Below are 18,409 nucleotides of genomic sequence, written 5' to 3'. Positions count from 1 at the left end.
CGTGGCACAGCCCCTTTTTGAGCACAGAACTATCCCTTCTTCCCTCCTAAACAAATGGGTGCCCAAGCGCTTCTTAAAAATCCCCAGGCAAGGAGGACCTACAACTTCTGGAGGCAGGCAGTTCCACCGGTCGATTGTTCTCAGTGTCAGGAATTTCCTCCTTGGCTCTAGGTTGGCTCTCCGCCCGGTGACCTTCCACCCCCTTGCTTCTTGTCACGCCATCAGGTGCTTCGCAGAATAGGAGCCACTCTTCCTTGTGATGGGCCGTAAAGAAGCGTTGGGAGACTCCCGGCTCCTCCCAATAGGCCTCGGCCAGGCCTGTATCTCCCGGCTCCATTCGCAGCCATTCGGCCTGATGGAGGCCTGGAACAAGGCTGCAGGGGAGGCTCTTGACCGGATTGCGCCGTTGCTACCTCTCCGCGGCACTAGACCCCGTAGAGCTCCATGGTTCAACGAGGAGCTCCGGGTGTTGAAACGCCAGAAGAGACGTCTGGAGAAGCGATGGAGGAAGAGTAAGTCCGAATCCGATCGAACACTTGTAAGAGCTCATATTAAGACTTACAAAGTGGCGCTCAAGGCGGCAAGATGCGCGTATCATGCCGCCTTGATTGCATCAGCGGAATCCCGCCCGGCCGCTCTGTATAGGGTAACCCGCTCCCTTCTTAATCAGAGGGGAGTTGGGGAGCCCTTGCAGAGTAGTGCCAAGGATTTTAGCACGTTTTTCGCTGATAAAATCACCCGGATCCGAGCGGACCTCGACTCCAATTGTGAAACAGAGTCGACTGACAATGAGTCAGTCGAGGTGACTGGGGCTAAACGTCTTTGTCCATCTGTCTGGGAGGAGTTTGACTTGGTGACACCTGATGAAGTGGACAAGGCCATTGGAGCTGTGAGTTCTGCCACCTGTTTACTGGATCCGTGTCCCTCTTGGCTGGTTTCGGCCAGTCGAGGGGTGACACGGAGCTGGGTCCAGGAGATTGTCAATGCCTCCTTGGGGAGGGGGTCCTTTCTGCCCCTTTATAAGGAGGCGGTTGTGCGCCCCCTCCTCAAGAAGCCTTCCCTGGACCCAGCCGTGCTTACTAACTACCGTCCAGTCTCCAACCTTCCCTTCATGGGGAAGGTGGTTGAGAAGGTGGTGGCACTTCAACTCCAGCGGTCCTTGGATGAAGCCGATTATCTAGGTCCTCAGCAGTCTGGATTCAGGCCCGGCTACAGCACGGAAACTGCTTTGGTCGCGTTGATGGATGATCTCTGGCGGGCCCAGGACAGGGGCTTGTCCTCTGTCCTGGTGCTCCTTGACCTCTCAGCGGCTTTCGATACCATCGACCATGGTATCCTTCTGCGCCGGCTGGAGGGGTTGGGAGTGGGAGGCACTGTTCTTCAGTGGTTCTCCTCCTACCTCTCCGGTCGGTCGCAGTCGGTGTTAGTGGGGGGTCAGAGGTCGACCCTGAGGTTTCTCCCTTGTGGGGTGCCTCAGGGGTCGGTCCTCTCCCCCCTGCTATTTAATATCTACATGAAACCGCTGGGTGAGATCATCCAAGGGCATGGGGTGAGATATCATCAATATGCCGATGATACCCAGTTGTACATCTCCACCCCATGTCCAATCAACGAAGCAGTGGAAGTGATGTGCCGGTGCCTGGAGGCTGTTGGGGCCTGGATGGGTGTCAACAAACTCAAACTCAACCCAGACAAGACGGAGTGGCTGTGGGTTTTGCCTCCCAAGGACAATTCTATCTGTCCGTCCATTACCCTGGGGGGGGAATTATTGACCCCCTCAGAGAGGGTCCGCAACTTGGGCGTCCTCCTCGATCCTCAGCTCACATTAGAAAAACACCTTTCAGCTGTGGCGAGGGGGGCGTTTGCCCAGGTTCGCCTGGTGCACCAGTTGCGACCCTATCTGGACCGGGAGTCATTGCTCACAGTCACTCATGCCCTCATCACCTCGAGGCTCGACTACTGTAACGCTCTCTACATGGGGCTACCTTTGAAAAGTGTTCGGAAACTTCAGATCGTGCAGAATGCAGCTGCGAGAGCAATTATGGGCTTCTCCAAGTATGCCCATATCGCTCCAACACTCCGCAGTCTGCATTGGCTGTCGATCAGTTTCCGGTCACAATTCAAAGTGTTGGTTATGACCTATAAAGCCCTTCATGGCACCGGACCAGAATATCTTCGGGACCGCCTCCTGCCGCACGAATCCCAGCGACCGGTTAGGTCCCACAGAGTTGGCCTTCTCCGGGTCCCGTCAACTAAACAATGTCGTCTGGCGGGACCCAGGGGAAGAGCCTTCTCTGTGGGGGCCCCAACCCTCTGGAACCAGCTCCCCCCTGAGATTAGGATTGCCCCCACCCTCCCTGCCTTTCGTAAACTCCTTAAGACCCACCTTTGCCGTCAGGCATGGGGGAACTAAAGCACCTCCCCCTTGCCCATGTTGTTTTGTTGATTGATTGACTGTGTGTCTGGTTTTTTTTATATATACTGTTTTTATGAGATTATTAATTTAAATTGTAACTAGATGGGTGGGCATTGGATTTGGTATTATGTACTGTACTGTTTTTTATTATTGTTGTGAGCCGCCCCGAGTTTGCGGAGAGGGGCGGCATATAAATCCAATAAACCTAAACCTAACCTAAACCAGCGGGCCCCCCCTCGGGGCTCTCCCCTGCCCGCTTTCTAGGGACTCTGCATTGGGGGGGGGGGGTTTGTGGCACCCAGAACTGGACACGGCATTCCAAGCGTGGCCACACAAGCGCAGCAGGAACGTTGATTGCAATCTCCGTCCCAAAGGAAGATTTTTTCGAGAGGCAGCTGGACTTCCTGATTTCTCTCTGAAGATGTTTCCCCCGTCATCCAAGAAGCTTCTTCAGTTCTGATTGGATGAGAAGCGAAACGTCTTCAAAGGAAACCAAGAAAGTCCAGTTGCCTCTCGGAAAAGCACCTGTGGGACGAGTGGGTGACTGGGAACCTCCATAGATGTTGAGACCTTGATAGCAGTGGCACGTAGGCTTATGCACCTCTGTCCCAGCCCTCTCTGAGCGGTCCACAGAGGGTCAGCCTCTTGCCCCCCAACAATCTGGGGCCCCATTTGACCCCCCTCGGAAGGACGGGAGGGGAGTCAACCGTGAGCCGGTGGGGGGATTTGAACTGCTGAACTACAACTACTAGGCTGGGTTCAAAACTGCGCCTGGGGTTGTTGCTGGGGCTTTTTTGTTCGTTTCTGCCGGTACCCAAAGGGCATCTAGTCTACCGAGTCAGTCATGCAAATATTTAAGTTTGGGCAACACCAGAGGAAACCAAGTGAAGGTTTATAACAGCAATAAATGCAGAGAGTAGGACTGAGGCAGATAAAAAAGTACTGAATAAAATATTTTAATTGCCTTTCAGGCCCCCAAGGCCGTATACAATTTTAAGAACCATCTCAAAACTACCAATTTAAAGCAGAACAGAACAATCTTAAAATATCAAAGAGTTTGGCTCGGGAAGGAAATTAAATGAAACAAAAGAAGCTTTACAGGTTACCTGCCCGGCCCAAAAGGGACCGAAGGGGACGTCGTCCTAAGCTTTCTAAGCCCAGGATTGCAAGTTCTGTGGCGGGCGGAGGAGTGGACGGCTCTTCTGCTAAAGTATCTCTGGACCGGTTGCCTCTCTTGAGAGGACCCCACCCCCTTCGTTCCCCTGAAAGGACTTTATGGCCATCAAGAGGGGACCTTGGACCAGGCTGGAGGAGGGAAAAGGCTGACCAGGGCTGCACGGGGGGGGGGGATCCTGGCTTCTCCAGCAACGCAGAGCTACCCTCCCCCTCCCGTGTCACTTAGAAACATAGAAGTCTGACGGCAGAAAAAGACCTCCTGGTCCATCTAGTCTGCCCTTATACTATTTTCTGTATTTTATCTTAGGATGGATCTATGTTTATCCCAGGCATGTTTAAATTCAGTTCCTTGGATTTACCAGCCACTTCTGCTGGAAGTTTGTTCCAAGGATCTACTACTCTTTCAGTAAAATAATATTTTCTCATGTTGCTTTTGATCTTTCCCCCAACTAACTTCAGATTGTGTCCCCTTGTTCTTGTGTTCACTTTCCTATTAAAAACATTTCCCTCCTGGACCTTATTTAACCCTTTAACATATTTAAATGTTTCGATCCTGTCCCCCCTTTTCCTTCTGTCCTCCAGACTAGACAGATTGAGTTCATTAAGTCTTTCCTGATACGTTTTATGCTTAGGACCTTCCACCATTCTTAATCCCAGGGACCAAAGGGACCGAAGGGGATGTCGTCCTAAGCTTTCTAAGCCCAGGATTGCGAGTTCTGTGGCGAGCAGAGGAGTGGACGGCTCTTCTGCTAAAGTATCTCTGGACCGGTTGCCTCTCTTGAGAGGACCCCACCCCCTTAAGAAACCATTCTTAAACTTAAACCCAGAGGCGGGAGTTTCTCTTGAAGGCAGCTTTGAGGGGCTGTGGAGGGGCTCTGCCCGTTGATTCTGGGGGGCAGGGGGCGTGAAGAGTCCCACGCCACAGTTGGTGCCTTCCCTCTGCAGGCCCTGCAGAAAACCATTTGGGCTCAAAAAGGCACAAAATACGAAGTGGCCCTATTAACCGTTACATGGAGAAAAAGGACATTTTGATGCTTGTGAAGGGCCGTTGTGTTATGCAACATGCCCCTTGCCAACCCTGCAGTGGTTATTCTGGTTTCCCCCGAGCAGAAGACGCTGCTGGGCATCAGCTGAGGACCATGGGCTTGTGGGGCTTTCCATGTAGGAAGTTGGGGGGAGCAGGCAGAGCCCTCGTGGCCAATGTTCCCCACCTCTTGAAATGTCCTCTACTCCAGGTCACCTGACTGGGGAAAAGAGGGAGGGGCTGAAAAAGGGAGGGTGGGCGAGGGGCTGAGCCTAGCGCCCCCTCCCATATGAGGTGGATGGTGTGTGTGTGTGTGTGTGTAAGGGTGGTTTTCTTTCTCTGCAACCCCCCCTGGCCCTGAATAAGGAGGCAGGGAGTAAATAGTCCCCAATTCCTCAAATTTCATCCTTAAGGATTTACTTTCTACCTGCCAGGTGAGAGTCAATGATTGAATAGCAGTAGCATTTAGATTCATATCCCGCTTCCTAGTGCTTACAAAAGCCCTCTCGGAGCAGTTCACGGGGGCTACGGAGAGGGGCGGCATACAGGTCGAATGAATGGATGGATGGATGGATGAATGGATGGATGGATGGATGGATGGATGGATGGATGAATAATGATGATGATGATAATGGTAATCAGCCTCTTGCCCCCAACCCTCTGGGTCCTCAATTGACCCCCCTCGGAAGGACAGAAGGCTGAGCCAACTTGGAGCCAGTGGGGAGATTTGAACCGCCGAACTGCCGCTAGTAGCCAGCAGAAGCAGCCTGCAGTGCTGCACTCTAACCACTGCGCAACCCCAGCTCATAACACAGCGGAGAAAAGACAGGGGGACACCCAGAATTTAAAACCAGGCCTGTTGTCCAAGTATGAAGTTTTCTGGCCCAGCAGAACGCCCCCAGTGGGCCAGCCAGTCTCCCCGGCCACCGCTCTGCCTTGGGCCTCATCCATCAGTCCGAGCTGCCCGGAGCTTCTTTCCAGGCTGTTTACCCAAAAGGAGGGAGAGTGCTGGGAGTTGAAGGGTCAAGTGGAGTGGAGGTTTATTTTTGCCCAGCCGCAGCCCCAGCCAAGACGTCTACACAACGCAGTGCCCACCTCCTGGACAGGGAGGGAGGGAGGGAGGGCTCAGCCCACAGAGGGTGGACGTCATCCCTGGGAGATGTCCAGCCCACCCACCCCCATCCCGGCCATGTCCTTGCCAACAGCCTGTCCGAGGGGCTGCAGCCCGACCTTCTGCTCTATATCGAGGGCGTATCAGGCGCTCAGAGAAATAATTATAGCCCACACCGAGCGTAACGTCCATCGGCCGCGTTTCGTGTCTTCACCAAGTGGAGGGACCCAGAAAGGCTAAGTGTGACATTTTCACAATCCCCTGACGCGATTCGCAAGAGTTGTCGTATTCTGCCCCCCTCCCCATTTTTATTGGAAAGCAAAAACGTCACAGTGATTAGATCGGGTGGGGCAGAACCAGGTGCAAACAGCTGCTTCCAAAGAAACATCTGCACCTGAAGGATACGAAAGGCAAACATTTCAGATGTCTACGCAAATATACCGCTAGTTAAGTATAGGTTACTATTAGTCTCCCCATCCTTCCTCTTTCAGCCATTTCCTCCCACTTAGGACTGTGTGGCTGTGACTTCTTGCTTGTATCCTTATGCTTTATATACTGATTGTCCGTTGATTGCTTATTTGACCCCTACGACAAACCTTAAGTCTTGTGCCTCCTGATTCTTGACAAATGTATATTTTTCTTTATGGACACTGAGAGCATCTGCACCAAAGACAAATCCCTTGTGTGTCCAATCACACTGGCCAATAAAGAAGTCTATTCTATACTCTATTCTATTCTATAAGAACATAAGAACATATGAAGAGCCCTGCTGAATGGGGCCAAAGCCCCTCGAGTCCAGCATTCTGTGTCCCACAGTGGCCCTCCAATTGTCCCTGGGGATCTTGACCCGCCCTTTCCTTGGACCCCCAACAAATGGGACCTAAGGCAAGACCCGCCCTTTCCCTGGACTCCCAACAAATGGGACCCAAGGGAACCCTGCCTGCTTCAACCAATAGAGAGGCGGCACTTGGACATCCCTTATCAATCACCACTTACGATACACTTGGCATCCCTGAATCTGTCTAATCCTGCCTTGAAGCTATTAAGGCTGACAGCTGTCACGACCTCTTCTGTCACACACACACACACATCCTCTCACAAGGTTTTTCTTCCTGCGCATCCACAGAAGCAAAACCTCCCCGGGACATTCATGCACTCACCCAGAGCTGTGCACGCATCGCACCGCTAGAGGCGGCAACTGGGGACCCCCGCTGGGCTGTCAAAGTCTCAGGCTGAAATCAGGTCCTCCATTCTGCAGGGAAAATGCTGACTGCTGATTGGCTAGGCTGCCCGGCAGCTGCCTATCAAAGGGCCGGACTTTAGACGCAGCCTTTGCTGCAGGGTCGCCAGGTGTTGCCAGACGAAGAGCCGTTCTTCGGAATCCGCTTCTGCCGGCCTCTACCATTCACCCGCTCCCACAGGTTTCATAACAAGCCTCATTTCTAGTGTTGGGCGAACGGAACCTGCAAAGTTCGGGTTTATACCAAACTTTGCACGGTTCAATATACCGAACCCGAACCCAAATTTTTGCAAAAGTTCGGCAAAAGTTTGGGTTTGGGTTCGGGAGAGCGCCAGGAAGCGCCAAACTCAAAAGTTCGGCAAAAGTTCGGGTTCGAGTTTGGGTGCCAAACCCGAACTTTTATAAAAATTCGGGTGCCAAACCCAAACTCGAACTTTGTTGGTTTCGCCCGACACTACTCATTTCCTACAACTTCCGCCTCTTCCTCTTTTGTGTTTATTCCGCTGCAGGCTGAAAGGATCTACAGAACACGATGAAATATGTAGCCTGGAAAGCCTTTCCCTCCCAAAGGACCCCCACTCCTCCTTCCTGGTGAGCCTCTCAAAGGGGCAGTCGGAATACGAGAAGATCAAACCCCCCCCACAGGGTCTGTTAACACAACAGGTGAGGGCCACCTGGATACAAACAGGACAAGTTCTCCATTGATAGGTAACAGGCAGGTTCTCCCAACAGTCGGCTAAGTGAACCTTTTTTTCCTCAGGTGCCGAAAGAGCATGCTCGCATGCCATCGCACATGCACGAGTGCCCACACCCATAATTCAATGCCTGGGGAGGGCGAAAACAGCTTCCCCCACCCCCGGAGGCCCTCTGGAGGCCAGAAACGGCCTGTTTCCCAACTTCTGATGTTTCACCCGCTTCAGACTCCAAAGGCTTCCCTGGAGCTGGGGAGGGTAAAAATGCCCTCCCCCATCCCCCCCCGAGGCTCCCTGAAAGCCCCAAACACCCAAAAATGGTGTTTTCCATCCGAACAATCTAACTAGGTGCTAACGATCTTCCCAGTTCTTACCTTGCAGGCTGTTTGATTGTCACTCTCTGAGAATAATGTTTTCCAAGCCCCAAGTCTTTGCAGGGTTTTTCTCGTTGCTCTACTTGCTCTGAATAAGTTTCCTTCCAGCCCTAACCAGGTGCTAATGAAGTTCCCAGCTCTTACTGCTTGCAAGCTCTTTGATTGCTACTAAGGTTTTTTAACCAGAGGCTAAAATAATGTGCTGAAACTGACCAGATGTTAGCCAGATGAATATCTGGTAAGCAGATTCTTTTCCCTATTTTCCTCTCCAAAAACGAAGGTGCGACTTATACTCTGAAAAACACGGTAATTAAAAACACGTGCGAAGTGTTTTGGCGCAAACTGACTCTGAGAACGGGGAGACCTCTTAGATCCAGGTACATCCAGATGTCTCTGGGCCAAGTTCAAGGGAGGTTTTGTTCAGGATAAAGTGACCGTGTGGAGGAGGACAGCTCGCAGGGGGAAAGAGGTGGTTCTTCTTCTCAGCAGCCTTCAGGGCCTCGCTGTGTTTCCGGCCGAGTCCCCCTTTTGCAAGAGTTCTGGCCCCTCCTGGTGCCAGGGGTCCGCTGTTCAAGGCCCACGTCATGGTCTTCCTCTGTGGTCCGTAACACAGCCAGGAGCTTCCTTGGGAGGCGGTTCAGGACGGGGAGGGTGAAGCCATCAATGCGGGCTCAGGACGGCTGAGTTCTGCTGCCCCCTGCTGCCCAACTCTAAAGATCACCGACAAGGCCTTGAAATATCGCTCCACGATCTCAGCAAGCGGAGATAATTGAGGGAGCCCAATTAAATTGAGTTTGAGGCTGCGGCCCTCCGGGGGTCTGAGACGATGTTTGTCCTGGACGGGGCTGCAGTTGCCCGGAAAAACTCCAGAACTTTGGGAGTCTCCCTGGATCCTCTGCTGGCGCTGAGTTCGAAGGTGTCTGCACCGTGGTGCCTTTACAGAAACAGGGGTGGTAGAAGGCCTGCAACCCAAGATTGGCCTTGGGTACCAACTCCTGCTTGGCCAACGTAAGGCGCTGGCCTTGTCCCCTAAAGAGGGCTCAGGTGGGAAAGCCTCTCTCGCTGGGGGCCTCCCTGGTTGCCGTATTTCTCAGAGTAGAAGAAGCGCCCTTTTCCTCCCTTAAAGAGGCTGGTGATTTGGTCCGGCTTAGGCTCTGAATGTAGCTTCCCTCCCTCCCCCAGACCCCTAACCGGCTGCTAACGATCTTCCCAGCTCTTCCATTGTTTCTCTCTGCGAAGAAGAAAGCCCCAAGTCTTTGCAGGGTTTCCCCCCATTGCTCCACTTGCTCCGAATGTCTCTTTCCAGCTGCTAATGATGTTCCCAGCTCTTACTGGCTTGCAAGCTCTTTTATTGTTACTCCCTCAGAATAAAGGTTTTTTTAAAGCCCTTAACCAGGGGATCAAATAATGGTCTGAAGCTGACCAGACTGAGGACACTGGCCAACTGGACACCTGGTGGGCAGATTCTTTTCCCCCTATTTTCCTCCCACCAAAATAAGGTGCATCTTATACTTTGAAAAATACAGTAAATCACCAGCTGTTTGTCCGAAGTTTACCTTCCACAGAGATGGGCCTTCCTTCTCCCACCTCACTCTCAAGTCTAGGAAGGGGCTGCTCTCCCCCCCCCCCATGGAGAAAGCCCCACTCCTACTTATCCAGAATTGCTCTATATATTTTAGGCCAAGCTTTTAAGTGCTGATTATTTTAATGATTCATTTATCTGCATTACTTTTGGTTTTTAAAAAATACTTTGCATTTTTATTGTTATAAGTTACTTTCAAAGTTGGAATAAACAGAATTGCAGGGTATTGTTTTGAAAAATATTTTTTGAAATGCTTTTAAATGAAAACATTAAGAGATGTACATATTAGTCTGAACCAGATTCCTTAAGGGGAGAAGGTCCTGGGAGAATCAAGTTTTATGTCTCCTGCACAAAAGCCCCCTCCCCCCTCCACCCAAACTGTCTTTATATCCTGTAGTCAAGAGGAGACACGTGGAAACTCCCCCCTTTGGGCTGCCCCCTTGAATTCAGAGTGAAATGTAGGAACGGGGGGGGGGGGGGAGGCACACGCAAGCATTCACATTCCCATCCCATTTCCTGTAGCAAGAAAAGTCGTTTCTTGTGAAACATTCTCTGCAGTATCCAATAAATATGTTTTATAAGTAACAGTTACAGATTATTCTCCTGTTACAGCAACGCTATCACTTTATGCACGAGATCTATCACCAACTTTTAATTAACCTGATTAAGGAAATAAAAACAGCCAGGAATGGTAATGGCAGATGATTTCAATAGTGTATTAAATCCTGGTAAATGTGCTATATGATTGCAAGAAATATTAAAACCACTGAAAAGTGTTAGAATGGCAGCGAGTTCCTTCAATGCTAATATCGTCACAGGAAAAATAAGATATGAACAGATTAATAAAAGGAATGATATAAGTAAAAGAACAGTGGTTAGTAAGCACATCTGTATAACTAGTAGCTGGGTACCCGTGCTTCGCTATGAAACTGAACTCCATAGCCTGGACTAGAACGGCTAAATTCCCAGCCCGCAGGCTGGATGAGTCACACTGGCAGTTGGAACAGAATTCTTTTCAGGTGGGGAGGGGGAGTAGAACGTTTAACTCCTCCGCATCAGAGCATGTTAATAATAATATACGAAATAACTAGTGCACTGATGGCCATTTTGAAAAGTCCTTTCTTAGCGAGCACCTGGAAGCCACGAGAAACATTTGTGCCAAGTTTCAAGTCTGTAAGCTTTATGGTTCTGGAGATTTTGTGATGATGCTTGAGTGGTATTTGGCAGATGATAGATAGATAGATGACCGGAAAAGAACAATACTGATTAAATTGCTTTGATAAACCAATTAACAATTAAATAATCTCTGTTTAAAAGAAAAATATTTTGAAAATATGGAGAAACAGGGTAATGCAGTTACTGGAGTTTTAGTACTGTAAGTGTCCATCAACACATGAAAGTAAACAAAAGCATTACTACGTCATAGGAGGAGGAGGAGATGAATCCAGTAAATGTATTTTCCTGGACCAGCAGTTCTCAGTCTGGGCAACTGGATGATGTGTGGACTTCAACTCCCAGAATTCCTCAGTCATGCTCATGGAAGAATTCTGGCAGCTGAAGTCCACATAGGTTCAAGTTGTTCAAGACCTGGAATGATTTGCAGTATAATTAGGAATTTTAGCAAACAGGCTAAATAACGCAACATCTACTTCACCCTTAGTTGCAGTTGGCAAATGTGAAGTAAAGCTGGGAAATTTAAAAATTAAATATAAAAAAAATAAAATTTTAAAAAACAAGTACTGTATTTTGAAATAACGGGAAGCAAGTCCAAGAGGAAGAAGGGGGACACGAAACTAATGGGGGAAGGACGAGAATGAGAATGAACACAACATGGACAGAAATGATGAACTGCAAAAATTAATAGATCAGCAATTATTGATTATTCCTAATAAAGACAAATGTCACACAAAGGGAGCCTATACAATGTTGAAACGTGACAACAGCCATTTCTCTCTGCACCCTCCATTGCCCTGCAACCCATTGAAAGGCTGAGCTGACCACCCGGAAAGCTCATCCAGCCACTGCTCAGGCCGGGCGGGTGTCCGAGCCAGGCCGACCTGGGGACTTGTGGACTTCAACTCCCAGTCAGCGTTTCCATCCTTCCTGGAGTTGAAGCCAAAGCTATTCGGGAAAGCGAAGTCTTTGCTTTTGCTCTTTCCATTGAAAATAATCGTTAATTTGCCAGTCAGCTAAAAACATTCAAGTGGGAATGTTCTGAAAATATTTTTATAATGAATGATTGATATTTGTCCCTTTATTAAAGTCACTCAGAGTCACTTTTTGTGAGGTAGGTGACCATATCTATGTGATTAACAAATAAAATCGATATAGATGCAGACATATATTTTATTATTTCCTATCCTGTAAGCATAGGTGCATCTTCATCTATCTCTTGATGTCTCCTTTCATCAGGTCAATATAGTTTAAATGGTTTACAGCTTGTAAGATTATAATTAATAGGAATTATAATAATTATTTAATAGATTTTGAACAAGAAACAAACACAAAATGCACATATTTAGGAACCTTATTGCCAATGGGCATAATGTTTGGTTTTTGTCTATCTTTGCCATATAAGTGCACACTTTCAATCAACATAAAGTTTTTATTAATCCCTTTAAGAAGCGCCCAAGCGTCGCACGCACACGGGGGCCATTTGTATTCCGGTTCAGGCCTGGGCTTTTCCTGGGCATCACCCGTTCGTCTTATTAAACACTGCAGGGGGCCCAGCACCACATTAAATATTAAAGGAGATAACGGAGATTTGCAATGCGTCCCATGTCAGCAGTCTGGTGGCTTCGTTCGTGAGTTTTGCCCTTATAAAATAGAACAAAGGAAAGAACAATAGCAAGAGGAAAGCGAAAGAAATAAATTATAAAAATTATGCACGCACTGACTTCTTATGTGTGAATGTAATTTTGGTATTACAATTTCAATAAAGGATGGCCGTAATCATCTATGTGCAATGTACCTCTGTAACCAACTCATTGGGATGTCAAAAGTAACACCAGGTCTTTGCTCCACCAAGGAACTCTCGCTGCCCAGAGTCCGGAAGGAGCTGGTCAGCTTATAAATCAAATAAATAAATCAAATCAAATCAATCAAAATACAATAAAGAAGTAAATAATATTTATTTCTTAATTATGATTATGGGGGGGCTATTCTAGTGGTTCAAAGCTATTTTGAATATATCTCATGTATGACGATTTTAAATACCAAGTAATTCTAGAATATCAGGTTAAATTGTGGACCAATGGAAAATGAAACAGAATTGAATGGAATTATAATACAATAATGTAAACTTATATGTGTTCAATTTGCAGGCTGTGCTGCCTTATGAGAAATGAATATAAAATTGCAGAACATCGAAGGAGAAAAGTTAAGCCCACGTTGTGAACCATGCCTGAGAAGCCGTAGTCCCCAAAGCCAGCCCCCCATTTCATGCCTGACCCCCATGGACCATGCAGGGGAATAGGAAGCAAGCGGATGGACAGAGCGACTCCTCCAGCCTTGGGAGTCTGCTGGACGACACCGACAGAGAGGTCTGCAGCCTGACCGACCGAGCTTTCAAAAGCCTCTGCGTGGCTGAGCAGCTCCAGGCGCCTTTTGCAGAGGCGGATCCTGCTGTGGGGCCACCCGGCATCGCCCACCAGTTCTCCGGCAAGCTCTTCCCCGGCCCCTGGAACTACGCCCTCCGCAAGAACACCGGCTTCCACAAGCAGCTCTCCAGGAAGGAGCACGCCACATTCCTACTCTCTAAAACTCACGAAGATAAAAACTATTCTATCGTCAACCCGAGCATAAGAAGGAGACTGGACTTGCCGCTGCCTGATCTGCACAACTGCACACACATCTCAAAAGTGTCTTCTTTGATAAAGACCTTCGACAAGGTCGACAGTCAGGTCTCGCTCCTGATCGCCAGGCAGCCGGGCGACGGCAGTTTGACAGAAAGCCCATTAATATGTGGAGACGACGTGGCTTTCTGGAGGGACAAAAGGATTTTAAACATCCAACCGGGGATCTCTGGACTCCCCGACCCGTGTCCGAGCGATAAGCGCAAAGGATACGGCCACATAGACCTCGTCTATCAGGGCCTGCCCGTCTCTCAGGCAAACGTTTCGGACACGCCCAGGTTCAGCATCTCTAGCAGGACGGTGAGGACCAGAAGCGGGAGAGCGAGAGAAGAAGTCTGCAAGGGCAGCTTCCTCCACAGCGAAAACAGCGCTTTCGAGTCGTGGAATGCCTACCATAAAAAAGTAATTGGAATGGGAGAGACGATGCCCCCCATGGATGGCAGCCTCGGCTACTTCGAGGAGACCCCTTTCTTCAAGAAGACTTGCATTTCTGAGCCGAGACCCATAGGTGCCTTCGTGTTAGGAGGAAGCTTCTCCGATGACCCTTCACCAAAGTCTCTCTCCAAAGCCTCCCTCTCTTCGGTGCCTCTGGCAGAGGTGTATTTTCCTTCACCGGCCGATGCAAAGCGTACAGCGGCCCAACAGCGGTTGCCCCAGGGACTGGCCCCTGTGGACGAGAGTTCTTCCCCAACCTCCCTGACATCCAGCAGGCTTTTCCTGTCAAGAATCTCCCCCTCCTCAGTTCCAATGCCCAGGGCACCAGTCCCACCGTCGTCGCCTTTCCCCCAAATCTCTCTCCCCCCAGAAGCATTATTCCACTCCACGGATACGCAGGCGGCCCCGATGCCACACGTGACTGAACTGGCAGAGAAAACCACCAAGCCAGAATTTGCACTTCGGGTAGAATGTGGCAGCCCACCCCCCTGGAGGAAACAAAAGACCACGCTTAGCAGAATGAAACTGGCGGAAGTCAGAGCGGCCAAAGGGTTAGAAATCAAAGATTCCCCATACCGAAAATCACCCGAGGTCGCCCGTTTGGTCGGGACAGCTGCCCCCGAGTCGCGAGTGATCTTGTCCGATCCTCCCTTCAGCCTCTCGGCCCTGCTTACTCCGGTTCCACCCCTGGAGCCAAAGAATGAAGGGCCGTCACCAGGGAACCGGCTTCTGGTGGTGACGCCATTCCTATTGGAAGCCGGAGCAGGCAGAGAAGCCGAGGAGCGGGCGTTTTACTCTCAGAACGACTACAAGTCCAAGGCGCCACGTTTGCTGTTTAACCTGAAGGACATCCGAAAGCGTGTGAAAAGCACGTACAGCCCCTCTCCTCTCCTGAGGGCCCTGGAGGAGAAGAGCAAGGTGAAGGAGCACCTGAAAGCAACGGTGGTGGCAGCCCACGTGTTGGAGGAGAGCAGTAAGGAAATACTTGGTGGCGCTGATAAAGTTAATATATTCGAACAAATGGACTACATTCAGGAAAAGGACAATTTCGCCAGTTTGAATGAGAATTTTATCAGCGATGGTGTTCTGTTGAGCTTATCCAAGTCAAGGGCAGGAATTTTAAAGTACCAAAATAAGAATCATTCGCGGCAAAGTGGTTCCATTTACACAGAGGACATTGAGATGGTCTCTGCGCATGAACAGAAGAGTAAAGTCCAACCTACTCCTTCACCCAAACCTCACCCGACAGACGTGGTGCAGCAGGAGGCCTTGCAGGAACATAACCATAAAAAAGTCCCTTCGGGTCAAGGTGTCGATGAAGCTTCTAGAAATTTGTTTTATCCAGCTGAAGAAAACACAAGCGACCGAGGAACCTGCTGCTCAGCCGGAAGTGACCACAAGGGCAAAAGGAGTCCTTCTCAGCAGCCGTTTCACGAGGGCCCCAGTTCCCTCATGCAGCTTTTCCAGAAGGCCTGTCTCCAGGAGAGCCGGAGGGGGAAAGACCACGTCGACGGGAGAGAAGAAGAAGAGGAGAGCAGCAAGGAGGAAGAGGAAAACGAAGCCGTGGATGAAACCGACCAGGGGAAGAGAGGGAAGGAGAATGTGGCTGTGTTGAAGGAGAAGGAAGACCGCGAACCCCAGAGCAAGCCAGGAGAGCCCCTCACGCCAACTCTATCGAGCGTGCTGAAGCCCACTTTGTTCATGATTAAAGACAACACGTTCAAGTCGCCCCCTGTGACTAGAGCCATCAAGCTGCCTCTGCTCCGGTCTTTGTCCTGTGAAGGTGCCACTCCGGTCCCCCAGGAGAACCCCAGGAACGCTGAGGAGGACGGGTGGGGGTCTCTCCAAGGGGGGAACGATGGGGGCTCTCAAGTGGCTGACAAAAGTAGCCTAACAACAAACTGCAGCTTTAGTGAAGGATTAGCTCACTTGCCAGTGACAGCAGACTCTGAAGAGACGGGTGGTTTTTCAGTGTTGCCAGAGAAAGAATTAAAAAGCCCTGAGAAATTAGCTATTTCCAAAGAGAAGGTCAGAATTAGAAAACTGAGGTCCAGTTCCGCTGTTCAGCCAAATCTAGGCTTTGAAAGTGAGCTGAGACACAGTGAGGAAAGGTCCCCTGTAAGAGAAAGGATGCATGATACGAAGAACCAGGCCTTAACGAGACACAGGGGTGGCCCTTGCGTTAAAAAGATAATAAGTCAAGAGGGAAGGTCCTCCACAGTAGCAGAGGATCATCCTTCTTCTCCCGTGTCTAGTGAGGCCTTCGGATATGCGTCATCTCCGTTGAGTAATTCAGCAGGTTCTGCCCTACAGAGTCCGAGGTCAGATTCTGTGGGGCCATCAGTTCCCACGGGTCCCTTGTCAGCTACCACTGCAAACGTCAACATCATGGAGGCTGAAAAGGCCGCACACTATCCATTATGCAAAGCAACAGGAAGTCTAGGCAGGCTCCCCATAACGCCCACGTTCGATCCAGAACCAGCGGCTCAGCTCCCTGGAGATGCCGGCAGTCCTTTGGGGGCGAACGAAAGACTCCAGCTGGTGAGTCAAATGGGGAGGACGGCAGCCAAGCCCCCAACGGTGCCGCCCAAGACAGAGAAGGCCTTGCGGAGGGCAAAGAAACTGGCCAGCAGGAGGAAGAAGATGGAAGCTCAGCAGAAAAAGGTCCAGGATGAAACTTTCGCCCAGAGTGAAGACGCTTCAGCCCTGTGGTCTCTCGCCTGCCCCGATTCTCCCTTGTCTGCCCCAAAATATGACCCGATGAAGCCTCAGCCTTTGCCCTCCATGAGCCCCACCCCATCCTTGCCCACCACTCAGCGGAAGCTGCTCCAGGACCCAGATTCCGGGGAGTTCTTCATCGTAGATTTGCCCCTCCGTCTGAAGATGTTTTATGACCCAGAAAGTGGTCGATATGTCCAAGTGCCCGCTCCTTCCTCTCAAAGGAGCTGGTCTCAAACCCCGTCTTCAGAAATGTCCTTTCCTCCTTGCGCCTGGGGGGGTCCCAGCACTCTCCCACCCAGAGTGGCTTCTGTCCCAGCCCTCCTGTCATCAACGCAGCTTCCCGAAACGTTTGCCTTGAAGGCCTCGGGGCCGGTTTCAGAGCAGCCAGCAGGGGCCGTCTCTCTGGGGCCTTTGGAGGGCCCACCTGGCCCAGAGTCAGCTCTGCTGGATGTTCACAGCCCAAAAGCTGATGGATCCCCCTCAAACTTTGAAAAGGATGTGAGCACCTCTGCCGCTACAGAGGACGTGTCGATGGGCTCGGCTGAAGAGTCTGCGGTTGAAGGCCTCTCGTGAGGGTCTCTTGGTGTTTGCTCTTGTGTTAGAAGAATCACTAGGCATCCCTGGAAGCACAAACGGTGAGGATTTCCACTTGCACAGCCATGATAACAAAACAACACCACTTCTTTTTGCCTTTTTGCCAAGATCAGGTGTAGGGTAGGAAAATATATTCATGCCAATTCACTTGATTTGTTTACTCTGAACAGTTCTAATGTATTAATGACCCTCCTGTCCATTTGATACGACAACACAGAAATACTCCAAGCTGACCACCTGAGGGTTGGTTCGGAGCCACCTGAATTCATACCTCATGGTGGAGTTATTCATAATCAAAAAACATAATTCTGAGTTTAGACATCAGGTTTTATATGATTTGAAGAGAAACTGGAATATAACATCAGGTTCTGAAACTTGAGTGATTGAATTATATTTGATTAATATATTTGAAATGAAATATGTTCACATTTCACATTTCTGTTTTCTATTGCTTACTATGATGGCAACACAGGGGGGGGGGGAAGAAAAGCTACACACATTTGTGAAACTGCTAAAAAAAGAAAGTGAGGGGAGAAAATAGGTCTAGCTGACCTCTGAGTGCCCTACCTCGCTCTGAGTGGCCGTGATCTGCCCCCTTATAGGTTTATATCTCCAGGAGGACACTGGGTGGTCAGCCTCTGCCGAGAAAGCTGCAGCTCAGAAAGAAGAGCAGAGGGGGCTACAAGTAGCCACAGGTTAGGCCTCCCACTACCCACAAAGGTCAGCTGTGCAGTTTCTGGCTGTTTTAAGGCAGCTCGTATCGTATCACCTTAAAATAGAGTTTGTGCAAATAAAACCCACACATTCTACTATGTCACTTTAAGAAAGACTTTATTGCATAAACTCACCACTTCACATCACCATCTTGTGACCTGGGCCTTGGTTTTTTTTCCTCCCCCAAATCTCTAAAGATTTTGCAACTGTTTAGTTCCAGGAGCGAGCTTGCAAGATGGAAAGGAGACTGGGGGATAGTGACCCCTTCCCTCCTCCACCTGTCCTTGTTTAAATTCCTTATATAATCAACCAGCCTAAATTTTCCCCAAAGGTGGAGATAGGTTACATGTCAGGAAACGGCACTGGAGGGCTGAAACCGTCTCTCTTGAACCTCTGCCGCACTGGTTCTCAACCTTTCTGACCCCTCGTGTTGTGGTGACCCCCAACCATAAGACTAGTGCCAATTCTCCCAACAG

At 49.8% G+C, this 18,409-nt stretch overlaps 2 protein-coding genes across 2 annotated transcripts in view; one reads left to right on the top strand and one right to left on the bottom strand.

Annotated features, from left to right (window-relative positions):
• The window catches only part of VSTM4 (V-set and transmembrane domain containing 4), a 49,343-nt gene extending 40,444 nt beyond the window's left edge, over positions 1-8,899 (bottom strand). The window contains exon 1 of the mRNA XM_070751477.1: positions 8,034-8,899. The gene's annotated coding sequence lies outside the window, so the exon portion shown is untranslated. The remainder of the gene's footprint in view (positions 1-8,033) is intronic.
• On the top strand, positions 8,222-17,557 carry C4H10orf71 (chromosome 4 C10orf71 homolog). The gene is made up of 2 exons (XM_070751472.1): positions 8,222-8,271; positions 12,939-17,557. The coding sequence occupies exon 2, from the start codon at positions 13,077-13,079 to the stop codon at positions 17,196-17,198; it is 4,122 nt and encodes a 1,373-aa protein (XP_070607573.1). The 5' UTR covers positions 8,222-8,271; positions 12,939-13,076; the 3' UTR covers positions 17,199-17,557.
• Positions 17,558-18,409: the final 852 nt, after the last annotated feature.

This window comes from Erythrolamprus reginae, chromosome 4 (genome assembly GCF_031021105.1).
Source record: "Erythrolamprus reginae isolate rEryReg1 chromosome 4, rEryReg1.hap1, whole genome shotgun sequence".
Lineage (NCBI taxonomy): Eukaryota > Metazoa > Chordata > Lepidosauria > Squamata > Dipsadidae > Erythrolamprus > Erythrolamprus reginae.
The sequence above is the reverse complement of the archived record's forward strand: the minus strand, read 5'-3'. Positions and strand labels throughout refer to the sequence as shown.